We start from the raw sequence: 25301 nt of genomic DNA on the forward strand, positions 1-25301 counted from the left end.
CGACAGGCACTGATGCACCTCGGCCGACATGGCCAGGTTCAGTTTTACTCTGTCCATTCGCAGTCCGAGACTCGAGCTAGACAGCTGAATGTCCCGAGGTGCCTACATCTTCCCCTCTTCGCAAGCCTTCCTTGTTGTTCTTCTTGACTTCTCCCTTCTGTTCGTGGGACAGAACCTGAAGAATGACGCGCTATGAACTCCGCAGGACATTTATCAATAGCTAACTGGAACCTGCGCATCGACACACATCCAGCATCCCTCATGGCGCAATTGGCTAGCGCGTCTGACTGTTACTAAGCAACTGCTTGGGTAATGACATTTATCAGGAGGTTGACAGTTCGAGCCTGTCTGAGGGAGCTTAATTTTTCCAAAATTCCAACCCGAATGCTGTTTTCTTACCGTAGTTCCCTTCTTTTGCCTCATTTCGTCTTTTTCCTGCCTTTATCCTCGCCCTTTCACCCTCCGGCTAACCAAAAGGCCAGGTGGCTGAGAGTCCAACAGAGTTCTGAGGCGGGGCTCGATCTGTCACGTGTTCTTCCCAACCCCCCTAGGTCCCAATGCTCCACTCCATTACCGCCATTACTCTGGTACCACGTACTCCGTATTTCCGAACTTTCGTTCTGCAACGCGTCGCTTTGTCAATCCGAGACGCAACCCAACATCCACAGCGACTCTTTGGCCTCATCGCGTCGCAGAGTCCCGGGTGGCGATTGAGTACTCGCATCATCATTACTTCCTTTTTTTGACATCCACCCGTGCCGGCGGCTTCCGGCTGTCTCGCGCAACCATGCCCCGCCACGTCGACCAGGACGTGCATGCCGCCTTCGTGGAATTTCGAGCTGGACGTAAGTACTGAATCGCTTCCCGGGTATCTGTATTGACAGTATGTTACCTGATCGCGTCGCGCATCCTGGCTGACTCTATCCGCTCGCGCTCGTTCTCCACCACGCGCAGAGGATGACAAGTGCATGTCGGTGCAGTGCATCTACTGCCAGCAGGTCCGGGCCAAGAACACGACGCGCCAGAAGCAGCATCTGCTCCAGTGCGCCCCGTACCTCCGAGCCCACCCCGAGGTAGCCCTCCAGGCGTCGGCAGCATCAGCCTCTGCGGCCGCGGCGGCCGCGGCGACGGCGTCGGCAACAGCAGCTACCGCAGTTCCCGCTCCTACCCCTTCCGCACATCCTGCTCACGCAGCAGGTCCCGGTGCCCCCAATGCGACGCCCATCCCTCCTCCCGCGGTCCATCCGGTCCCTTCGTACGGCCAGGATGACGTCGCTGGCGACCACACAACGCTGAGCTTCATGCCCAACCCGCGCATCAACGGATCGCCGAGCCAGGGCCGTCCCTCGCTGGGTGGCGACGGCACGCCCGCACCCAAGAAGCAGAAGACGAAGGCAACGCCCGGCTCGAACCTGCCCGAGATCCCGCTGCGCGAGGTCCATGCCGCCTTTGTCGAGTTCCGGGCTAAGGAGGACGACAAGTGTATGTCGGTGCGGTGCATCTACTGCAACCAGGTCCGGGCGAAAAACACATCACGGCAAAGGGAGCACCTGATGACTTGCCCCGGTTTCCAGACCGTGCTCAAGGACAAGATCCCCGCCAACAACCTCCGCCATCAGTTCGACGACGAGGATGTTGCGAGCTCACTGGCGCTGCCCACCCCGTCTCTCGATCTCGACTTCCGCCTGAGCATCAGGGTCAAGCCGAAGCTCAATGTGGGCGCCGGCGCCTCCGGTCGGCAGAGCTGGATCTCGTGCGTGGGGGGCCAGTGGGCTGGCCGCTGGGGCAAGGGAGTCGTGCTTGTGAGCAATCCCCACCACTGATGTGCTCCCCTCTCGTGACATTCGGGAACTAACGGTCTCCCTCCCTTCTACAGCAAGGTGGACAGGACGTGCAGACCTCGGTCAAGGACACGGCGACGCGCATCGACGCGCAATACCTGCTGCAGACCAGCGAGGAGCACCCGGCTCTCTTCATCTGCAAGATCACCGGGTGGCTGACGGGCGAGCGAGAGGTCATGGAGCGGCTCCAGGACCCCGTCGCTGCGGACAACGTCGCCGCCAATCGCTACCAGCTGCGCGCCACCATGCAGCTCGAGACCGGCGACGAGCGGTACCAGGATGTGAACACGGGCGTCTGGGTCTGCAGCGGCTGCCGCAGGGGCGCCGAAATCGTCTACGACGCCTACCGCATCAGCTGAGCGGGCAACATTGGACGATGATGCCTGTACCACCTGCCTTGACACGTCATCGGGCTTTTCCTTGGCGTTTTGTGATGTGCGTTGGTCTCATTGGGCGTCGGGAGCTGGAGAAACATGCTATTTTCCCTCTCAAAAAGGCTGTCTACTGTGTGTGTTAGCTTAGTAGCTCATTCTGCCTCTTGTGAAACTAATTCTCTAACACCTCTGGCCGGATGGTTGCTTTGAGATGATGCCTGCAAAAAGATTTCACACCTGTCCTGGAACAAGAACCAAGAATCCATCCGCATCCCCAGCCCACTCCTCCGTGTCACAACGACCGACCTCGCGACCCCTCCAACCACCTAATACAAAACCAAACACCTCACCTCCACACTCTCCCTGTTCCCCTTCTCCTCCTGCTGACCCTGGTCCCCGTCGTCCCCGGGATATTCCACCGCGCAGTGCACCGCCCGCCGGGCCTTGACAACCCGCCCGTCCGCCACGCTGTCGAAGCACTTGAGCAGCAGCACCTCGTCCGGCCGCTGCCCGTGCTTGAAGTACCAGCGGTGCGCTGCCGAGGGCCGCACCGTCCACGACTCCTGCCGCCGCTCGCCCGCGCCGGTGCCGGTGCGGTACACGATGGCCGCCGGCACGAGGTCGGCTTCGGCTACCGAGGTCGCGTCCGCGACGGCTAGCGGCGAGCGATGGATTGGTTTGATTGGGCGCCAGATCTGTGTGACATTTGCGGGGAGTTGGGATTAGGTTCTGGTTTACTTTGACCGGTGGAGGGGGGTGTTGCGGGGAGGAAAGAGGGCATACGTTGATGATTTGCCACCGCCGCTGCATCACGGCCGCAGCCTCTTCCGGGTCAGGGAACTGCTCGCGCAGGCGGATCACGGCGCCGTCGTAGGACTGGTCGACGTGTGCTCGGTGCAGCGGGCCCCGCACGCGGGTGTTGTTGGCGCTGATGCGGTGCCAGTCCGCCGGGCCGCGGCGCACTTGGTGGCCGAAGATGATGACGCGGGAGGCGCCGGTGCTTGGTTGGCCCGGTTTGTTAGCCTTTGCCAGGAGTATGGTGGGTGGGGAAGGGGGGAAGAGCCTTACACGTCCTTCAGAAGCTGCTCGCATTCGGGGTAGTAGTGGCTCCGGATAGTAGCGTCATCGTGGAACCCCTTTTCGGCACTCGTGTGGTTGAGGTACTGGAAGCCGTGGTTGTCAAGCGTAGAATTGGCTTCTTGTCCGGACACGTCTGTCACTTTAACGGTGACCGGGACCGTCGGGCGCTTGTTGGTGACCTGGGTGCTAGTTCGTGGTGTGTATCAGATCAACGGCCACCCAACGTGGAGCACTAACTGCAGTGAAATCTCGAAGCCTGTTGCCATACCTCCCAACGTAGACTGGCAACGGCGGACTGCCGTCTCCAGGGTCGTCGTAGTAGTTGACCGTTGTGACAATGTCATGCCCCATGCCTGAGACTTGAAGGAGCCTACCATCAACCGGTGTAGTAGAGCGGTTGTACCGGCTTGGCAGCTCCGCTGCGTTCAATCCATGTACCGATGATGTACAGGCAACCTCGTCTTTGCCGTTGGCGCAGAACGTCTATGGCAGGGTAGAGCTCGGGGCCGATCCCTAGAAAGTCTCCCTTTTGAGCAGGTTAGAGCCAGGCCCGGGAAAAAAAGAGACCCAGAAGACACGTCCCCCATTCTCTTGAGCAAGTGTCATGTGATGTGGAAATCTGATCAAGTAGTTCATCAACAGATGCAGGTTAAATTGCACCTGCGTCTCATTCTTCCCACACCTATACAGGGTTCGGGGTTTGTATTCCGTGGTCTGAGCGAGGCAATTACTCCGCAGAGCCAATCCAATACCGCGTACACCGTAGTAACGGGAGCTTACAGTGAGTGGTCCATCTACCGAAGTATGAACGCAGGCTAAACCGCGGAAGGGTACCTGTAATGTCAATATCTGCCATGTGTGCTGGCGAATTTGCGCAGAGGATGAAGCTTGCAAGCGCGCTCTCAGAGCTCTCATCATACAGGGGCAATGTCTTCTTTACGGTTTCACCCCTGAACATACCAAAACCTCGTTGGACCTGCTGGTGTTGGGTCGGCCTATGTGAGATGTAATTGCCTCCAACCAGACATCAATGGCGTGCTGTATGTCCAAGTGAAGAGGAGGTTCCTTGGATTTGGCCGAACCAAAACAGCTTCCTGATTCCTCACACAGTGTCCAACATCGACAGGCAAGGCAAACACATCCAAGACCTGACGTTCTGCACCGTGACCACTTGTGCTTAAGGTGGTGAAACCTCAGATGGACCACCCTGTCAGGTCCCGACCTGCAGTACGAACCTTGATGGCCAGTTCCCGGCCCGAAGAACGGCTGGGATCGGCGTGCAAGCAGCGAGACATTCTCCGGTGGAGGAGAACCACGCACAAGTCACATTCATTCCATCAAGCCGGGTGGTGGGCCGAGGTGTCCTCGACCTCGACCGGCGGTTACCCAATATGTCTCCGTTTGATGAGCGGATACATGTCGTGACGACCGAGTGAACGGGTTTATCACAAGCTCCAGCGCTGGAGAACCGCGACTTACCGCAGCGCTACACCAATGACGGCCGAGCTGCTGTGCAACGCAGCACCAAGTCGGGATGAATGCCGATTTGCTGAGGACCACCACGCCGAACGGCTTGAGTTGAGAGGGAATACTCCAGTAAGGACGGCATCCCTTGGGCCGCATGATATGGACAGTACGCGAAGGACTAGCTGGTTCGTACGTAAAGGAGCGTCGTGGAGGAAGACATTTTTCGATCTCTTTGTGTTCCTCGAATAGTCTAAGTTGGAGATCCGATGGCCAGTTGGCCTCGCTCGGCCTGGTAGTTAGTTGCTAGGCAAGTTTCTGGATAATTGTTTGCACGACGAGCAGAAACAGAGCAAACCTGCCTCCGAAGTGCTTCGGATATAGAGCTTATCTGTCGCCGTAAGTCGACCCAGTCTGGCCGTCTGGAAGCGAACACTCAATCATTGTTGGCAGCCCGCGCGTGAGTGGAAAAAGGGAAAAAAAGCCCTTTGCCTGGCCTCCAGGGCCCTGACCTAGGTGGCGCTCGGTTCCGGCTTCTTTGAAGAAACCTGGCCAATCGTTTTAGGTCCAGGATATCACAGTAAGGCGGGGTGGACTCGATGGACGCCGACATTGTGGAATGTCAGCTGGTTTCGGAAGGAGCTATGGGAGTGTTGAATCACCAGCCGCGCGCTTCCATTGGTTCCTTCGGGTCGCGCCCGCGCCCGCTCCAGGGAGCTTCCTCGCGCCCTGGCTTTCGCTCTTGTAATCCAGGAAGGTGTGGGGGGCATTCAGCTGTCATGCAGGCATTTTCCACGGTTCGAGTCCCAATCTCGCACGGCTGCGGTGTCTCAGGCTCTCAGCCATCTTCCGGCGCTGTCAGCTTGGCATCTGCACAGCCAGACAGCCGGAGGATGACGGTGGTTGCTCGGAATCCTGCGCTTGAGCACTCGGTACACTAGTGTAAACGGCCACGCGAATGGTAAGGTAGCCAAGACGAACGCCCGCTGTTCACGTTGCGGAAAGGCGAGCAGTCACATTCAAGGAGCGACCTTAGTGTACAAGTGCCAAGCGGCGTCAGGAACCATGTGCCTCTTGCAGATTCTGAGTATCCAGCTCCCCGGCCTTGCAGGGGTGCCGCACACGGCCGCAAGGGCTTTCTCTGGAGGTATTCCGTCAGCAAGCTGCCAAGCCCGCTCAGCAACTACCTAGGTACCTTGCCTCTTACTGTGTACGGAATAACTAAAGGCAGCCGATCGCCGCTTTTCGAACCAACACGCAACCCCTCCACCCACCCAACCCCCCGGTGCTGCTTGAAGCCTTGCAGCACTGGACGGAATGCCCGAGCCATCCCGTCTTTGCGACTGCCTGATGATGTCCGGAATTGGACAGGGCTGTAAGGGAAACCCATGCGCGTCTGGACCTTCTCTTCCTGAACACGAGCATGGGCGGCCGACGGGAAGGGGCACTTGGTGCAGTCCATGGGCAATGCTTGATTACCACTGACATGAGTTACGGAGACCGCGAAGCCTGATCGAGAGTAACTTGCGAGTTCCCGGGCAGTGGATTGCGATCTCCATGGGCCTGCGGAAGTTAAAGGCACACGGAACTGTGGGCGCCCCCCATTCCCATGGAAGCCAGCAAACATCAGCCGGTCCCCTCCTCACGGTGGAAGCACGGCGCCAGAACAGCTGGCTGGGCATGGGTCATGGGTATGCCACCCGGCAGCCCCGCGAATTGTCTCCGAGCGACGATTTGGATTGGCCGGAGCATTTCCTTTCCGGCCCTGCCCCTGGTGCTGATTCACGTCCAGGGGCCCTCGACAACAGTGCTCGTCGGCACCACTCCAGCGTCTGTCGGCCGTCTCTCAGCTAACTACACAGTACAGTAGAAGAGCACTGCATTGCATGGCATCTGCTGCAGGACTACCCGCGAAGGCCTCTCAGCTACGCTGATACGAACTCTTGCTCTCACCTACCTCCTAACTCGGAGCCAGCGGAGTTCTTCACGGGGCGACTTCCCAGTGCCGTTGCTCACCGTGCTGTCAAGGTCGGCGAACGAAGCAACGGCCCAGTGCGGCCACTCGCGAGAGCCTGGTCCTCCAGTGCTGCAGATGTCACAAACGCACCCCAGGCAATGCAGTTGACCCAAGGGCTAGGTCCGCAGCCGGTGGCTGCCAGGGGACCTTTGTGGACCCCGGCAATGCGCAGTCTTTGTGTGGTCGCCAACCGTAGTGGACGGAACACATACATGGGTACGGAGGAGGTAGTGGACATACCCAGGGTGCGCCCACTCGGCATCCCGCCGTCCTGAAGCACAGCAGTCCGGACTCGGGCCTTCGGCTCCCCTCTGTCGGGTCGGTTATACCCTCTCCCACCCCCATGGAATCCCCTCCCAAATAAACCCAGATCCCCCGGTTGCATGCCGGTAATTTTCGAAAGACGGCACCGTAGCATCTGATGCTCCTCCAGTGTCCTGGATGCAGGATGGATTACTCTCAGCGCTGGTCAACCCAACAGTCACCGCAGGTAAACAACGCTTCCTCTGACTGCATCAAGCTTCGCCATCTCTTTTGCGACGCATGAAGACTATCAACAAGCACGCCGTGGTTCACGCATGTCGGCAGTGCAGACGGAGAATGGCTGACAAGCACATAGACACTTCACGATTACATGGTGCCTCCGTCAGCCATCAACCCAGCGCTTACCGATTGCCAACCGACTCCCTGGACAACCAGCCAGGAATCATCAGCATATCCGAATCGTGTTGGTAATCTCTTCATCCACACCCAAAGCCAGCAGCCGATCCACGTTGGTGGTTTGCCGAGTCCAGCGCCGTCAGGCCCAGCACCATCCCCTCCGGCCTGGCCACAGCAAACCGTCACATCCGCCAATGGCCCGTGGTCCCCTGCTAGTCCGATAAGCCCACTCTTGGGCGAGGAGATGGACGGAGGGTTCAACAAACAGCTGGAAGCTCTAGTCTGCGCGGCTGCACCAACACCGTCCCCTAGCATGGACGCCGGATTCCAAGACTGGACCAACGCTCACTGCCACTCCATTCCGAACAACACGTATTTGAGTGTACCCAGGGCGCACCCAGCGGCAAACAGAGTACTCCCAGGCTACACGCCTCCCTGGGCCGGACACGTACCACTTGCTACTCAGCCCGACGAACAATTCTTCGCCGCAAACACACCGATCGATGCCCCTTGCGCCATCGCCACCCTCACCACCATCCCCAACTTCCATCCAGAAACGAGACACCCGACAGCAGCAGCGCCAGCCGTCTCCACGCAATCTCCATCCCGCCGAATCCCCCCCAATCCGACTGCTGGCAGCGGAGTACCAGCCTCTTCCCAAACAACAACATCAACACCAACATCAACACTGGGCAAAGCGAAAGCCCGACCCGCCTCCGGCGGGCCAACGCTCCGGACGGCCGCGCGGCGTTTCAAGCGGCCCTCGCCGCCGCCCAAGCCCGGCGAGTCGCCCGAGCACCAGCGCGCGCGGACCAACCACAACATGGTGGAGCAGCAGTACCGGCACCGGCTGCACGCCCGGTTCGAGGCCCTGTTGGATGCGCTGCCCAAGGGGATCCTGGACAACGATGACGAAGACGAAGACGACGATGGCGGCGGTCTGGACAATGCCGCGTCAGGCGGCGGTGGTGGCGGCGGTGGAGCGATCAATGGCGGGAGGAAGGGTGGTGGGCATGGTGGGAAGAAGCCGAGGCGGATGAGCAAGGTGGATGTGCTGAACAGGGCGGCGAGGGTTATCCGCTTCTTGGAGAGCGATAACGAGCGGACGAGGAGGGAGGTGGAGATGCTGAGGCGAGAGAGGGATGCGGCGTTCGGGAGGGTGGCGGTGCGGGGGGGGGTAGGTGACGGTGTCAGTTCTGAGAGGTTTGGGGAGGGCTCCGGCTGTCTACGGTCTGTCTTGAGTGGTTGAGAACAGTGCAGGAACTGGGGAAAGGGTGAGGATTGGGGAGTTTGTCAGAGGATATCTTGGGTTTGGCACACTTTGCTTTGCAAAAGACAGGACTTAATAATGCTTATCGCTGGGCGTAATGAAGGAATAAAAGGGGCCTGGTGTTAAAGAGCGCGCATTCAGCCATGGAAAAAGCGGCTTTCAGAAGTACGCTCAAATGCTTCCCTGGACTGCCATGAGGCCTTCTACCAAGTCTACGTTGTTATGGTCACAGTCGTGTTGGAACCACTGCGCGTATGCGAGCGATTGAAGCTATCGCGATCTGAGCACTCAACAGTGATGCGTTCAGTTGTGGTATTGTTTTGCGTCTCCGAAGGCACTATGGAAAAGACGGCGAGTGTTTGGCTGCAGTTGGCCGGGCCAAGACCGGTGGATCTTCGTGAAATTAGTATAGAGTGATCCGGCCCGCTGGGCCGGGCGACGCCGATCCAAACCTTCGGTTCTGACAAGTCGAATCTCATTTTTTTTTTTTTTTTTTTTTTTTTTTTTTTTTTTTTCGTTCACAACTTTCAGGCGACATGTTAACTTTTAGCAAACTGAATTTACAACCACATACTCAAGTAAATACGGTCACTCCATACTCGAACGCAACCCTGCCCACGAGTATGTCACTATTCTCGGCGTCCTGCCTTCATCACCGACCAGTTGCAGGGGTCAAGGCGGCGCACATGATCACTTCCCTAGTGTAAATTCTAACCCTTGCAGCAGGATACAGCGGCAACAGACGCCCTGGGATTCGGGTCAACTGCACCAGGAACGGAAACCAACTCGGCCGGCAGGCCTTCGTGGTCCAGCGGACCGGCCTCACAGCTGCCGAGTCAGGCCGGCTCGGCGAGACACCAGACTGACACAGGAGCAGGCGTCGAGTCTAGGCCCTGCCCTCTCCTCCACGTTAACGTTACTACCGCAGTACGTTGTACTGTGCGCGCAGGCCTGCATGTACGCAGTATTGTTTGGGCCACTTGCAGAGGAGAATGTCATACCAACCGGGCCGGGGATGTTGGCGTCTCAAAAATGTCAGCTCGGGGTCCGACTCGCCAGGCCGTGGGCTTGCATCTCCGCATTCGGTGTATACAGTACTCTGTACACAATACACTAGTGCAGTGTAGTGTACGAAACGGTAATCCTGGGGCCGCAAAACAGGCACTAAACTTAAACCAGGGTTTTGTCGCGATCCCAGGATTGACTTTCCCTTCCAGGCTGCGCCTGCATTAGCGTCCTTCGCGGTTTCTCTGGTGCCGAGACGGGACAATGCCAATGAGGAGATGAGACCTTGAAACAAGGTTATGTTGGCGGTGGGGAGAACCTTGCGTGCAGTGCGGTCTCGGCCGGCGGGGCTGCCTGGGTTCGAAACGTTTGGGGCAATGAAGGGAGAGGTTGAAGAGACGGACATACTGTGCTGGAGCGAGGAAAGAAAATCATGGATATCACGAAAACCATGAGAATGAAGAGGGAGTCTCAGAGACGGGATTGTACACTACTACACTACACTAAGAGGAAGGACGATCATATGACACCGACGCCATCCTATGTCGTTCCGATAGACTCGGAGCAAGGGCAAACCTTAAAACTTAAATCTAGTAACTACAGTAGTACACCTCCTCCAGCATTCTGAATCCTAGCGCGATACTTTGCCCCACTTAGTGCCAACTTTAATCCGTTTTTGGCTAGTAAGTTACTCTTCTCATAATTTCTATAGCAGGGTACTTCTTACAACCAACAGCGCGAATTTCATCGAACCAAGTCGAATCCAACTACCACGCTGCGTTCGAAGCGCCACATTTGCGTTTGAACCACTACATAGCAATCTATCCACCACCTTCGAGGTTGGAGGCCATTTAGGAGGTATCGGCGGCAATACTGGAAGACTTCATCCGACGGCTTACACGTTCAATGCCCAAATGGCTTCGTATAGTTCAATGCCCAAATGGCTTCGTATAGTTATTGAAAACTAGGAAGGCTAAATCTAACTAGTACTGATACTTCTGTGGCAATAGAAATTGTATATGGCTTGGCTGTATCTGAACTTCTCGGCACTTTGACTGATTTAGGTTTAGTTGATCGACAAGTACCACGCTAGGATTCAGAATGCTAGAGGAGGTGTATAGTGCGGCTTAGCAAGCTTAGTGTACAGTCGACCCCTTGTTTGTCTGTTAGCGTGGTACTTATAGTGGATCACGACAAGGCTCTAAATTACAGGTACCTACTTAACCATTCTGGCACGAAATAAACTAACTGCAACAAGAAGTCAGAGAGCACTATCGCCTCTGTATACAATACAGCTTCCTTCAGTATTTGACTAATTAGTCAAGTAGGAAAATGGCATTCAATACACTGCTTCATTTATATCAAACGTGCTTCAGTCGAACTTGGATTCTAGAGAGTGATGAGGAAGAGGTGGGCAAAAAGGCTGAGTTTATATAACAGAGCTGCGCAGTGAACCACTCTGCTAAATAGACAAAAGATCGACCAGTTCGACCACAACGTGGTCGAACGCTACGTACCACTTGCGTATATCACAGCTACTACCACAACTGTGCGCGGCTCTGTGACAACTATCCTCCCCTCCGGAGGAGCTCGACCTCGAGCTCCCTTCGCAACGGCTGCCAGTTGCTAAGGATGGTCATGCAAGTGTCAGACTCCCAATGAATCGCATGACTCGCGTAGGTGGAACATCCACGTACACCTACGTTACACAGAGAGAACCCCATATGACTAGGTCTTGGCGAAGCGAGCCGCCACCATGTCATACGTCATTGTGAGCACGACGAAGGAAGCAACCCAATGTTCGAAAAGCGACCCTACGCCAGTTCGAACACTGAACCTCCAGTATACCCACGTTGTGGTCGAACAATTGTAACAGAGCTACGCAGTGAACCACTCTGCTAAATAGACAAAAGATCCACCAGTTCGACCACAACGTGGTCGAACGCTATGCACCACTTGCATATATCACAGCTACTACTACAACTGTGCGCGGCTCTATGACAGTTTGGTTAGCTATAGGCCTCTATTAAAAAGTAGGAGCAAGAACCAAACTAATAAACAAATAAGGATTGAACTATAATAATTTGCAGCTCCTCGAGGATCTAAAGCAAGATTGTCCAATGCAATTCACTACACTAGTTCTACGCTAGTTTCAACTGGTCGCTCATATTATTAAGCTGTTCGCCTGAATCCTTCTTCCGCTAGTCTTCTTCGTCATATAATGAGTGTTACACGCAGTTGTGGGTCACCTGTGGCCACCTGTGGCCAACTGCGCAAGTGTGGGTCCACTGGGTCCACTGGGCCCCACAACAGCACTGGGCCCCGCAACAGTGCACAGGCTACCTTACGCACAGGCCACCACACTCCTGTATTTAGGTGGGCACTTGCCTGCATTCTACACTCTTGCAATACATCCATCTTGCACTCCTCTAAAGTTCCGACTTGGTTTGAGTGCTCCGCTGCTTTGGCTGACGAGGTCAAGCAGCACCCACTTGTTCGTATAACAATGAGCCTCACGCTAGTGATATGCTAAGAAACTAGGCCAGATGGGCTAGATGTTAAAGAGAGCTCGCCAAGACTAATTTCGGCTAATTGTTAGCTATGTTTTTACACCGTTAATACGTAGCTACCATCGCCAAGGCGTTTGCTCTATCGCCAAGGAGTTAGTTCGCTAGGGGTATAAGGGGCAGCGCTAGCCCCCTGCTAGTTAGGGTATAGGTTAAGATTAGGATATAGGTGAAGGTTAAAATACGAGTTATAGTTAGGATACGTGTTACACGAACAAGTGGGTTGCTACCCAGCCTCGTTAGCCAAGTAGCAGGGCACTCAAACCAAGTAGGAGCTTCAGAGGAGTGCAAGATAGATGTTTTTGCAAGAGCGTAAGATGCAGGCAAGTGCCCACCTAAATACAGGAGTATAGTAGCCTGTGCATAAGGTGGCCTATGCACTGTTACAGGGCCCAGTGCTGTTGTAGAGCCCAGTGGGCCCAGTGGACCCACACTTACGCAGTTGGCTACAGGTGGCCACAGGTGACCCACAACTACGTATAACAATTGCCCCCCCTACGAACAAACAGAAAAGCTGTCCTTAGCTTATAAGTCCATTGTATCTTGCACCTCAACTATCCAACTATTTAATCTATTCAATCTACCTATCGGGTTCCTTAATTAGGGCGACTAGCCGGTCAGGTTCTTTGATTAGGGCGACTAGTCAAGGCGATTGATTAGAGCGATCGATCAGTCGGAGGTTAGAGCGGTTGGAAGGATAGGAGCTAGGCTAGGGCGACAAGGTCTTTAGAAAAAGTGGTCGCGATTGACAATTAGAAGGATAGGAGCTAGGCTAGAGCAACGAGGTCTTGGAAAGTAGTCGCAATTGACATAGTCTTTAGGAGCTAAGCTAGGGCAATGAGGTATTGAAGGTCGTAATTAACGTTGTTGCCCTAGATACCGACCTCTAGGTTAGGTCATACTCTTTGGGCAGCTACCCTTAGGAGCTCGAAGGCTTCGTAATACTTAGAGACCACCTAAGTAAGCAAAACCACAAGTGCTTCCTAGCAAGGCACTTAGGGTATCTACGCCTATATATAGTTGCCTAAGCTATATAACACAGTACTACTTAGGCACATTAACGATAAACACTAGCTCCCTTAAAAAGGAGTCTTATCGTAGTTCATCGTATAGGTTCGAGTCTAGTAGTAGGCACCACTTGTTATACGAATAAGTAGGTACTACCCAACCTCGTCAATTAAGGTAGTAGAGCACTTAGACTAAGTCGGAACTTTAGAGGAGTATAAGATCGATGTTTTACAAAAGTATAAGATATAGGCAAGTGCCTACCTAAATATAGGGGTGTAGTAGCCTATATATAAGGTGGCCTATACACTGTTATAGGGCCTAGTGCTATTATAGGGCCCAGTGGGCCTAGTGGACCCACACTTACACAGTTGGCTATAGGTAGCTATAGGTGACCCACAACTATATATAACAATTGCCCCCCCTATAAATAAATAGAAAAGCTGTCCTTAGCTTATAAGTCTATTATATCTTATACTTTAACTATCTAACTATTCAATCTATTTAATCTACCTATTAGGTTCCTTAATTAGGGCGACTAGCTAGTTAGGTTCTTTAATTAGGGCGACTAGTCGGGGCAATTAATTAGAGCAATTGATTAGTCAGAGGTTAGAGTAATTAGAAAGATAGAAGCTAGGCCAAGGCGATAAGGTCTTTAAAAAAAGTAGTCGCGATTAACGGTTAAAAGGATAGAAGCCGGGCTAGGGCGACAAGGTCTTAGAAAGTAGTTGCAATTAACATAGTCTTTAGGAGCTAAGCTGGGGCGACGAGGTATTGAAAGTTGCGATTAACGTTGTTGCCTGTTACGGACCGGGCTGTACCTGGGCTAGGTATGTGGGGCTGCGCCCAGGATCCGTAGCGGCCTCGGGACGGACCCGTGGCGGGCCCGCCTTACGCTCGGAATAACGTTGGTCCGAACCTACTTCGCGAGCCTCTAAAAAACTCTATGCGTAGAGACCGTAGCCTATACTTCTCCTTTTTCCTTCTTTAAGGTAGTTGAATAGAATATTGTACACTTATCTATAGACGCTATAAGGCTAGTACGTTATAGTTCAACTACCTTCCGATAGATAGAGCAGCTATTGCTTTTAGGTATAGACGAGAGTAGTACACTAGGCGTTTCGACGCTAGTACCGAGTAGACCGGACGTTACTATAAACAACCTAGACGTCCCGTAGGTCCTAGACCTAGATTAGGTCTACGAACACTTCTAGCTCCTATAGGAGACGATTATACAATAGAACGTAACTATTGAGGAACTTCGTATAGCCTAGATTACTGTAGCTTAGACTATGAACGCCCTCGCGGTAGCTAACGCCCTAGCTTCGACGACTAACACTGTAGCTCCAGTAGCTCTCTAGATATAGTGGAAGCGCCTCCTTATAGGACAACCCTTCGATAGTAAAAAGGAGCTCTTTGTCGTCTAGAAGGCTACAATAGTATATATCCTAATAGTAGATTAGGACTTTATTAGGGGCCTCTACGACCAATAGGTATTTATTTAAAGGAACTTTAGCTAGGGAGTCTAAGCTAAGGTTATAGCCTTCTATAAGTTAGGAGGACCTAGCTACAACTATAACTTAGGAGTGTTTTTTAAGTATCTCTCGATAGTCTATATAGACCTCTATAAGTAGGTTATAGCCTTGACGGAGCTAGATATACTCTACTAAGGAGACAACGAGCTATTCTCCTCCTTTATTATTCGTTTTAAGGCGAAGCTATCGAAGGCTAGAGGATTCAATTAGAGCGACGAGGTACAACTTATTAAATTACAATAATGCCTCTCTCTAAAGTTGAAGTATATCGTGGTAGGACGGGGGGTCCTATAGAACGACTATACTATAGCCGTCGCGAGGTATTGTAAGATCGCTATCGACCTAGAGGCCCTCCGCCTAGAGGAACAACACTAGCGGTCCTAGGGTAAGCGACTTAGGCCTAATGTAGATATAGAGAAGGATATAGATAGAGATATACCGATAACCGAGATTAATACGATCTACATTGCCCTAGCCTAGAGGGGAGCTAATAGGGGTTATAGAGGAAAGTAGTAGTAGAATAGAGGAAAACGAAGTGCAAATACACTATAGGCGAAGTAGGTAAATAACGAAGTATATATAGTATACCAATAGGCTAGAGCCTATATCCGTTATAGGCGCTAAGGCCACTTTATAGCCACTTATCCCTTTGCCCTAGCTAAGAGACTAGCTCTTTAAGTCGATATTAATAAGTTGAAGGCTAAGGAATAGGTAGAGGAGGACTCCCCCTTTAAAGAGGAGGAGAGAAAAGAGTAGCCCCTATACAAAGTCTTGTATAGAGGCTAAAAGGACTTAGCTACTTATAGAACGAGTTTATAGAGATTAGAGAGAGAATAGATAAGCCCCCCTTTCTTATCCCTATTTTCCTAAACTCCTTTAGTTTTATAAACGTATAAGTGGATAGTAGGTGCTAGAGCTATAAAGCTATTAGTAAGAGAGTATATTAGAGGTTAGGGATTAAGTAAGTAAGCTTGCTAACTTTCTATACCTTAGATATTGTAGTCAAAGGGGTGTAAATTACAAAGAAAATTATATATATCGCCTACGTTATAATGGACATTAATAGGTAGATTAGTACTACTATATTCTATATAGTCCTAGGGCTAGCCTACAACGTTATATTGGGGCTCCCCTAGATAAACTATTGTAGGATTGTGCTAGACCTAGCCAATAGGGTCCTTACTATTAATTCGTAAGGTGGCTTATAGGTATATAAGTGCTCTTCGTAGTAGAAGGAAACTAATACCACCCTAGTTATAGGTATAGTGTTCGTAGGTATAGCCTATAGGGTATAAAGGAAGAAGTCTAAAGGGGTATAAGATACGTTTCTCGTCATTAGTATTTGTAAGATAACTACTATACTAGGAGTAGCTATCTCCTAGCCCGATACCGACCTAGACTCGAAGGTCGTTCTACTAGAGGAGCTATATAACTTCGCCGACCTCTTCAACAAAGAGAAGGCGAATAGCCTACCCCTTTATTAGAAGGAGGCCGACTATTATATCCGTCTTAAGATAGGCTTGGACAAAAAACCTTCTGAGCTTCTATAGGGACCTTTGTATAATATGTTAAGGGACTACCTCTTAGAGATTTGGAAGTAGGTCGTAGACCTATTGGATAAGGGATAGATCTAGATAAGCTCTTTATCGGTAGTCGCCCTAGTCCTTTTTATAAAGAAGCTAGGAGGAGGATAGAGGTTCTATATAGATTACTAAGCTTTAAATAGAATTACTAAATAGAACTAGTACCTATTTCCCCTAATTAAAGAGACTCTTTGGTCCTTAGCTAAGGCTAAATGGCTTATGAAGCTAGACGTTAGGGCTATGTTCTATTGTATTCGGATAGCCGAAGGGGATAAGCACTTTATAGCGTTTTATACAAGGTTTAGACTATTTGAATGGCTAGTCTACCCCTTTAGGCTTATAGGTACTCCTACAACGTTCTAGAGATATATCAACAACGCTCTTGGTCTAACGCTAGAAGATTATATAATAGTATATCTTAACGACGTCTTAGTATACTTGAGTAGGAGCCGAAAGGACTATATAAGAAAGGTATATAAGGTCCTTCGAAGACTGAGGGATATAGGCCTTAACCTAGACTTTAAGAAATATATATTTGTAGTAAAGGAAGTTAAGTATCTAGGGTATATTGTAGAGGTAGGGGTCTATATTTGTCCTGACCCTAAGAAGATCAAGGCTATCTGTAAGTAGGAGGCGCCTTATAAGGTCCAAGGAGTATAGAGCTTCCTAGGATTCGCTAATTTCTATTGCGACTTTATCCCTAACTTCTTTGAAAAGGTAGCCCTACTAATACACTTTATCTATAAGAATATCCTATTCCGCTAAAGCAAAGAGGAATAGGAAGCCTTCGATACGTTTAAGGCTATGTTTATATTAGAGCTGATCTTCGCCTAGTAGGACCTTAAGAGGGAGACGGTTATAGAAGTGGACTATTCTAGTATAGCGTTTAGCGGGTACTTGTCTTAGCGGGGAGAGGACGAGGTTCTCTACCCTATAGCCTACTACTCTACGAAGCTAAGCTCTACTAAACGTAACTACATTATCTACGATAAGGAGCTACTAGCTATTATCTCTTGCTTTAAGGCCTAGTCGGTAGAGCTCTAGAGTATAGTAGCCCCCTTTACTATTTTGACCGACTATAAGAACCTTAAGTACTTTACTTAGCTATATCCGATCAATGAACGACAAGCCTAATAGGCGGAGACGCTCTCTCTATTCAACTTCGAGCTAAAGTACCGGCTAGGATCCTAGGCCTTACGTCCTAATATATTCTCTTAGTGTAAATAGGACAAGCCTAAGGATAGCCAGTGTATCGTCTAGCTACTCCCTCTAATCAAAGTATACTAGACTAGCGTATAGGAGGAGGCTAGGTTACTTATAGGAGAGACGCTCTTTAAGGATAAGTAGCTCGCTACCCTATAGGATAAGGGTATTGTCGAAGATAAGCATTATATTTACCGGCTCTAAGCCGTTTACAACGGAGCCTAGAAGTTTCTAAAGAAGGCGAACATAGTATAGACCTAGATCGTAGACTACTTCCTTAATATATAAAGCGTACTCTAGTTCTATAGCCATCTCTAGCTCCCTATATAGAAGCTCCTAACTACTATAGTCATCTAGTGGATCTATAACTCAGCTATATCAAGACATCTAGGGTATAATAGGCTATTTAAAATACTCTAGAGAGATTACTACTAGGACCTTATATCGTCTAACGTAAAGCAATTTGTTAGGAACTACAATTAGTGCCATTAAAGTAAGATCTCTCAATAGCTACGTTAAAGGCTCTTATAACCTTTGCTTATCCCTAATCGCTTTTAGAAGCAGATCTCCATTGACTTTATAACCGACCTCCCTATAAGGGATAAGGGAGCGCCTAGCTACCTTATAGTGATCACCGACTACTTCTCTAAGTATATATAGCTCGAGGCAATATATTCGATAAGAGTAGAAGAGTATACCCTTCGGTTCTATAATATATAGTAGCGCTTCTATAGGTTCTCGACTTAAATTATAACCGACTGTAGGTCGGACTAGCTAAATAGGTTTTAGACCGTACTATATAAGGCGGTAGAGGTAGAGCAACTCTTGTCGATATCTTACTATCTCTAGACAGATAGAGGGATAGAGTAGGTTAATTAAGAGGTATAAATGATCCTCTAGATCTTCGTTTCCTTTATATAGTACGACTAGCCTAAACATCTCCTAGTCTACTAGTTTACATTCAACAATAGGGACTTGTCTATAACCGGAGTAAGTCCGAACTACCTCCTCTATAGGTTCGATATAAGTCCTATACAACTTATTACGATCTTGACGGTGCCTATAGCCTCCTTAGAAGGCTACGTTGCTAGGTTCCTCCACTATCTAAAGGAGGGAATAGAGTAGACCTAAGTGGCTATTGTATATATATAGTAGTGGTAATAGGCGAATATGAACCGCTCCCGTCGCCTAGCTAAGCGGTTCTAGGTTGGGGACGAGGTATAGCTCTCCCTATATAATATAAAGACGAACCGCCTTAGTAAGAAGCTCGACTAGCTAAATACCAAGTATAAGGTAGTTATAGTGCCTACCCCTCTAACGATAATGCTCAATGTACTAAGTAGCCTATACCTAACCTTCTATATTGACCTAGTTGAGTGAGTAGCCTCTAACCCACTCCTTTCGTAGAAAGTTACAGATAAGCGACTAGACCTTGTATAGGTTATATCGGAGGAGGGTGTTCCTTAGCAAAAGTATAGGGTAGAGGCGATCCTCAAAGCTTGGAATATAAGGGGGAGGGAGAACAACCGTAACGTATATATCAAGTGGGTAGGTTACAATAAATCGACGTAGGAGCCCTTAGAGAACTTCTTGGATATTGCTATACTTGACGAGTTCAAGTGGGAATAGGGAGACGTATAGTACAACGATAGGCTAGTATCGAACTAGAGGAGGAAGGGGAAACGTTATATTTATATATAAACTACCTTACAAAGACTAACAACTTAGACAAATACAACTACCTAGGCGTAGGGAAACTATAGTATACTCGAATCTAGTTATCCTCCTAAAACCAAATAGAACATAGCTATATACAAAAAGACAACAAGACGTATAAACGACGCTACCTACTCTAGCTCTATAATAGGTCCTATATCTAGCAGGTCCTCCTCCTTATCCTCAAACGGGTATATGGGTAGGGCGGGTATACATAGGGGCGGGCATACACGGGGGCGGATTGGGCGTACAAGGGGTGCGGGGCAGGGGTGGCATATACATTTGACGGGTATATAAAACGTCCTCTATAGGGGAGGACAGGCGTCCTCCGTAGTATAGGTCGTAGGGGGATATATATATATAGGGTAAGTAGTAGGGGCAGGACCCCTAAAGGGTACAGATAGGCAAGGGAGAGGTGAGAGTGATAATATACTTTACAAAGTGTAAATTTATCTTAAGGATAGTTGCTTAAGATTACGCTATAGTGTAGATAGCCTCTACGATACGCCGATTCTCCCGCTAGGAAGAATTGAGATATTACGCTATATACTCGACAAGGCGGCTATAGTACTATATAGCGAGATTGTTCTAAGGGGCCTAGTATAGAATTAGGGCTTTTCGCTAGCCTAGGGTCGAAGGCGTAGGGGAGGTGACTAAGGGCACGTTAGAGGCGAAGGCGGAGCGTACTAGGGATCGGTGTACAAGGGCTATACTAATCGCGCTATAGAAGCTATATATAAAGGCGATAAATAGCGCCTTTAAGATAGTGTAGTAGGCTAGCTTAGTTTCAATTTTCTTATAAATAGGCTCTATAACAGCTTCATTGTCGGTATAGAATTTAATTAGGCGCTTTAAGCTAGTATATAGGGAGGGGTTGGTCGCCTAGAGTGCCGAATCCTAGCGATATTTAGTGTACAACTTAGTATACTCTATATAGCTTTCTCTACACCCTTAGATATATTTAACGAAGTTACTATATATAAGTCGCTCAACGTAGTTTAGGCAAATGTCCTCTTCCTCTTTAGAAAGGGCGTTATCTTCGTCGTCTAAGTCGCCCTCGATAATATAGTCGCCAATAGTATAGCGAAAGGAGTTATTATAATTATTATAGTTTTGTCTAAGACACTGTCAACTTCTAGCCTAAGGCTAAAGTAAGCCCGATAAAGGACGATATACGTTATAGTCCTAGTTATCGTCTCCTTCGGGACGATATCCCTCTTCGTTACTACCGAGCGAAGCGACTATAGCCGACATTTCGGAAGGTACGAACAAGGACAAAGCGAATAAGTTTCGAGAACGTATCGTTATTACAAAGAGAATAGAAAGCTATTGTAGAGGTCGGAGCGAATAGACGAAATATATATAGGACATATATATAAAGGAAGTAGCGAGAAGCCGAGTATATATAAGGAGAAAGAGTTGTAAGAACGAATTAGGTATATAGCAGGTCCTTATTAGGTTTACGTCAAAGTTAAAGTAGTAGCGTCGTAGATATAGAACAGTTATACGAAGAAACGACGAATATTACTAACGGAGCGTAGAACGAACGTATAATAAAAATAGTGTAGACGATATAGGCGTTACTATATACGAGAAGGTTAAGAAACAGATACGAGATAGAAACAAGGTAGGAAGAGCCAATGCGTAGAGAGGATAGAGGATAGGAATATAAAGGAGGGATAGGGGTATATAGTAAAAGTAGGAAGAAAATGTAGGGTACAAAGTTTATAGGGGAGGAGAGGATTTTAATAGTATAAGAGGGGGCTAGGTCGTATACAATTAGTAGGTACGCCTAGTACAACGTAGTTACGATATACGAATATACAAAGTGGGGAAGGGCCAATTAGCGACTTACTAAAGCGATATAAATAGACAACTCGAACCTAGGCAGTAGGACAACTATAAGCGGCAAGGCCTTAGTAGGCAACTATGCTAGGCTACTCCAATAACGAGGCAGGCGCTATACAACTAAGTAGTAGATACCAACGTATATTACGACCAACGCCGTACTAGACTCGAACTACGCTCGATATAGCGTTATATATACTCCAATTTAACCGCCCAACGGGGTGGGGGAGATATATTATAGACTAGGCTATACCCGGGCTAGGTATATAGGGCTACGCCTAGGATCTATAGCGGCTTTAGGACGGACCTATAGCGGGCCTACTTCACGCCTAGAATAACGTCGGTCCGAACCTACTTCGCGAGCCCCTAAAAAACTCTGCGTATAGGGACCGTAGCCTGTACTTCTCCTTTTTCCTTCCTTAAGGTAGTTGAATAGAACATCGTACGCTTATCTGCAGACGCTATAAGGCTAGCACGTTACATTGCCCTAGATACCGACCTCCAAGTTAGGTTATACTCTTTAAGCAACTACCCTTAGGAGCTTAAAGGCTTCGCAATACTTAGAGACCACCTAAGTAAGTAAAACTATAAGTACTTCCTAGTAGGGCACTTAGGGCACCTACGCCTATATATAGTTGCCTAAGCTATATAACGTAGTACTGCTTAAATACGCTAACGATGAACACTAGCTCCTTTAAAAAGGAGTCTTATTACGGTTCATCGTATAGGTTCGAGTCTAGTAGTAGGTACCACTTGTTATATGAACAAGTGGGTTACTACCTAGCCTCGTTAGCTAAGTAGTGGAGCACTTAAACTAAGTCGGAACTTTAGAGGAGTGCAAGATGGATGTTTTGCAAGAGCGTGAAATGCAGGCAAATGCCCACCTAAATATAGGAGTGTAGTAGCCTATGCGTAAGGTAGCCTATACACTGTTGCGGGGCCCAGTGCTGTTGTGGGGCCCAGTGGGCCCAGTGGACCCACACTTACGCAGTTGGCTACAGGTGGCCACAGGTGACCCACAACTGTGTGTAACAATATGGGTTATCCTCGTTTTTTTTTTTTTTTTTTTTTTTTTTTTTTTTTTTTTTTTTTTTTTTTTTTTTTTGATTTAGTTGAGGTTTCGCAAAGTTGTTGCGAGTCTTTGCGATGTTACATTGTTGATGTTGCTCTAAGTCGTGGCGGCCCCGCTCACCCTTAGCGATTTGTAATTACTTGTAAGCGGTAGTCTCCGAAATTAGTCTTGGCGGGACCTCTTTAACCACGACCCCAGATGGGTCTGGGGTCTGCATCCTAGCTTAATTAGGCACTTGGACACCTGCGCCTTTCGTTCCATCATCTCTACCTTCTCTCCCACACTCTCTTGGTGACAGGGGCGGCTGCAGCAACAGGTACGGATTACATCTTCTGGGCATTTAACCGATTCTTCCTGTCACGCAAGGATTCGGACCCGTCATCCTTGTGTCGGGTTGGAAAGGCTGCTCGTGTCAGGAGAGAACGTAGTGGGACGGAACTTGGGTATCCTCCACAGCACGTGAAGCAATGGGGTTGGCGGGGGTGCCTCCGTCGAAGCGGTGTGTTTGCGAGTCCAAGAGTCCAAAAGCGAGCGTGTCCTGTCGTTAGTGTCTGTATTAAGAGACAAGGGGTTTGGCAGCCCTGGTGCAGGCGAGCAGCAGCTCTGTCGGGGTTCTTTAGGGCCGGCACAGATGGTGCTCTAAGCCACAATGGCCCTATCAATCCCAAGCAGCCCAGCATTTCTCTTCGAGTGATGGTCAACTTTGCTGCGAGACATCGACTGATGCTTCCCTGAAAGCTGTGCTCTCGGACGAAAGGATGCTCACATGTCTTGGACCCGACGCGCCGGAGCAGTCTCCGGCGGGCGCTGTGTAACCGAGGGCGGCATGCTGTGGTGAGCCGTCCGTGTGACAACGCCGCAGTTCGATGCACTAACCAACATTCTTCGCACTTGGATCCATAGGACGAAGGCCATTGGGCACCTGTTCGCACGCATTTCACAGCCAAAAACGCCATGCGTAATCAGATCCGCCGTGGAGTTTGGCGCTTGTGAGCACTTCGCGCCAAGACAACCGCCAAGCGCCAAGCGCCAACCGCCTAACGATTTCAAGTCCGAGATTACGTGTTACTCGAACCATGACAGGATGTTGAGACCGAGCGGAGGTGCGCAAGCGCGCCGGCTACACTAGTGTAGTGTAAACTGTTTGGGCTAAAGCCAAGCCGTCGAGCGGCACGGCGCACGGCTCCCCTTTCACGTTATCTCTAAGGCCTGCGAGGTGAGGCGATTGCCGGGTCCTTGAGTCGCACCGCGCGATGGAACCGCGTATAACCTTGCAAGCGGTCAAGGGTAAAGTACCCGTCGGGCCCGTCGCCGCCGTATCAGAGCCCGTATGACTGTCTCATCTCCTCTTTCGAGGAGGCCCCGTCCCTCCCGGAGTCCGCGCCGCTCGGCAGGAGCCAGGTCTGGCCAAGTCAATCCTGCACGAGGCGGCTGACGGGCGCGAGACGGTAAGGCAATCGGATCTGGATCAATTCCCAAATTCGCCAAGCGCCGAAGGATTTAGCCCAGAAAGAGCCGTCAGCGGCGGCGTGATTCCCATAAAGCCGACCGGGCAGCAGGAAACAACTCACACAAGGGTATTATGGAAGCGACCAAGAAGCGGGAAGAACGCCCCCCCCCCCCCCTCCCCCCCCCCAACCCCCAGGACCAACCATGGAACCTTTTCCCACTCGGCCGCGGTGCCCAAAGCCAAGAACCAAGCCCCGTTATCCCCAGGCCAAAGGCAAACAACCAGAAACAATGGTACAAAGCCTCCTCCGGGTCAGCTCGTCCAATGTAACACACCACGCTCAAAGTCCAACGCAGACGCAATAGAACACAATTCCGAAGAGGGACCAGACAGACTCCAAGACAGAAACAGAAAACACATCGTCCGCACAGTGGCCAGGCGCCAGCCCCACGGTATCAAAAGCATTCACACCATCCGCTCTCCGGATCCCTGACCCCCACTCGATGCACCACGAACCCAAGCTCCCACTCGACCGCCGCCGTTCCGTCCCCCTCATCCACGTCTCCCCCACCGTAGCCACCAGCGTAACCGTAGCCGTAACCATGTCCCTGCCCCTCCACCCGCTCTGGCCCAACAGCAGCAGTAGCAGCAGCAGCAGGAGCAGCAGGAACCCCAACCCCAACCCCAACCCCGGCGCCCCGGAGCGGGCGCGGGCGCTGCGGCCGCTGCGGCAGCGGGAGGGGCCGCAGCACGACGCTGGCCCAGCAGCACAGGCGGCCGCGCGCCGAGAGCTCGTCGGCCTCGTCCTCGCGGAAGCCGGTGAAGTCGGCCAGCACGCAGCGCGAGGCCACCCAGTCGGCGTCGTCGTCGAAGTGGCGCTGGATGCGCACGCGGCGCTCCTTGCGCGCCGGCGCCGGCGCTGCCGCTGCTGATGCTAATGCTGCTGCTGCTGCTGCTGCTGGTTGTGGTGGTGACGATGAGGTTGGCGAGGGTTGTGAGGGCGGTTGTGCGTGGGGATGCGGTTGTTGTTGTTGTTGTTGTTGTTGTTGTTGTTGTTGTTGTTGTTGTTGTTGTTGTTGTTGTTGTTGTTGTTGTTGTTGTTGTTGTTGTTGTTGTTGTTGTTGTTGTTGTTGAGGTTGATGGGAGTGTGATGGTGATGGTGATCGCGCCTGCGCGTTGGTATGGGGCGGGGTGGCAGTGGCTGAGACTTCGCTTTCGAAGCGGGAGAGGAGGGTGCGCACGAGGGCGCCGGGGAGGGCGACCTGTTCGAGCTTGCAGTTGTTGTCGCTTGCTGTGGGAGTGCCGCTGGCGGGACTGGTTGTGGAGAACGGATAAGGGAAGCTGGTGATCTCGAGGCGGCAGTGAGGGAAATGGATCATTCCTGGCAGGGTTGCGGCGGCCTGGTGGGATGCTTGTGCTTCGGTGCTTGACAAGTCTGAGGCGGGCAGCGCCAGGTCGTCTGCGACTCCGTCAGGCCCCTTGGAGGCGGGCAGTCTCGTGGGCGACTGCATCTTGTAGTGTGATGAGTTGGACGGGTGGTGTTCTGTCGCCGAAGTTAAGGTAACTCGGAGCACCCACCAACTGAGAAGTGGGGGACTCGGATGAGCTTGG

The 25301-nt window shown here is 50.8% G+C and overlaps 4 protein-coding genes and 1 non-coding gene across 5 annotated transcripts; 3 read left to right on the forward strand and 2 right to left on the reverse strand.

The window, feature by feature from the left end:
- The first annotated feature begins 255 nt into the window (after positions 1–255).
- Positions 256–357, forward strand: THITE_t133. The gene has a single exon. It is a non-coding gene; the product is annotated as a tRNA-Asn (tRNA).
- Positions 358–619: 262 nt separating this feature from the next.
- THITE_2122361 (uncharacterized protein) lies at positions 620–2313 on the forward strand. The gene is made up of 3 exons (XM_003656970.1): positions 620–845; positions 955–1802; positions 1877–2313. Exons 1-3 carry the CDS (start codon positions 788–790, stop codon positions 2198–2200), a joined length of 1230 nt encoding a protein of 409 aa, XP_003657018.1. The 5' UTR covers positions 620–787; the 3' UTR covers positions 2201–2313.
- Positions 2314–2541: 228 nt separating this feature from the next.
- THITE_2055528 (uncharacterized protein) lies at positions 2542–3646 on the reverse strand (the record flags this gene model as incomplete). The annotated part of the gene is made up of 4 exons (XM_003656971.1): positions 2542–2910; positions 2999–3215; positions 3284–3481; positions 3564–3646. 4 exons carry the CDS (start codon positions 3644–3646, stop codon positions 2542–2544), a joined length of 867 nt encoding a protein of 288 aa, XP_003657019.1.
- Positions 3647–7376: 3730 nt separating this feature from the next.
- Positions 7377–8804, forward strand: THITE_2147459 (uncharacterized protein; the record flags this gene model as incomplete). Its single annotated transcript, XM_003656972.1, has 3 exons — positions 7377–7421; positions 7480–8613; positions 8772–8804. The coding sequence occupies 3 exons, from the start codon at positions 7377–7379 to the stop codon at positions 8802–8804; spliced, it is 1212 nt and encodes a 403-aa protein (XP_003657020.1).
- Positions 8805–24145: 15341 nt separating this feature from the next.
- Positions 24146–25201, reverse strand: THITE_2147460 (uncharacterized protein; the record flags this gene model as incomplete). The annotated part of the gene is made up of 2 exons (XM_003656973.1): positions 24146–24859; positions 24899–25201. 2 exons carry the CDS (start codon positions 25199–25201, stop codon positions 24146–24148), a joined length of 1017 nt encoding a protein of 338 aa, XP_003657021.1.
- Between the last annotated feature and the right edge of the window lie 100 nt (positions 25202–25301).

Source organism: Thermothielavioides terrestris, chromosome 5, assembly GCF_000226115.1.
Source record: "Thermothielavioides terrestris NRRL 8126 chromosome 5, complete sequence".
In the NCBI taxonomy this organism is placed as follows: Eukaryota; Fungi; Ascomycota; class Sordariomycetes; order Sordariales; family Chaetomiaceae; genus Thermothielavioides; species Thermothielavioides terrestris.

Coding starts and splice junctions, on each gene's coding strand:
- THITE_2122361 (XM_003656970.1), top strand. CDS start 788: ATGCCCCGCCACGTCGACCAGGACGTGCATGCCGCCTTCGTGGAATTT. Junction 846..954: donor CGTGGAATTTCGAGCTGGAC/GTAAGTACTGAA, acceptor CACCACGCGCAG/AGGATGACAAGTGCATGTCG. Junction 1,803..1,876: donor GGGGCAAGGGAGTCGTGCTT/GTGAGCAATCCC, acceptor TCCCTTCTACAG/CAAGGTGGACAGGACGTGCA.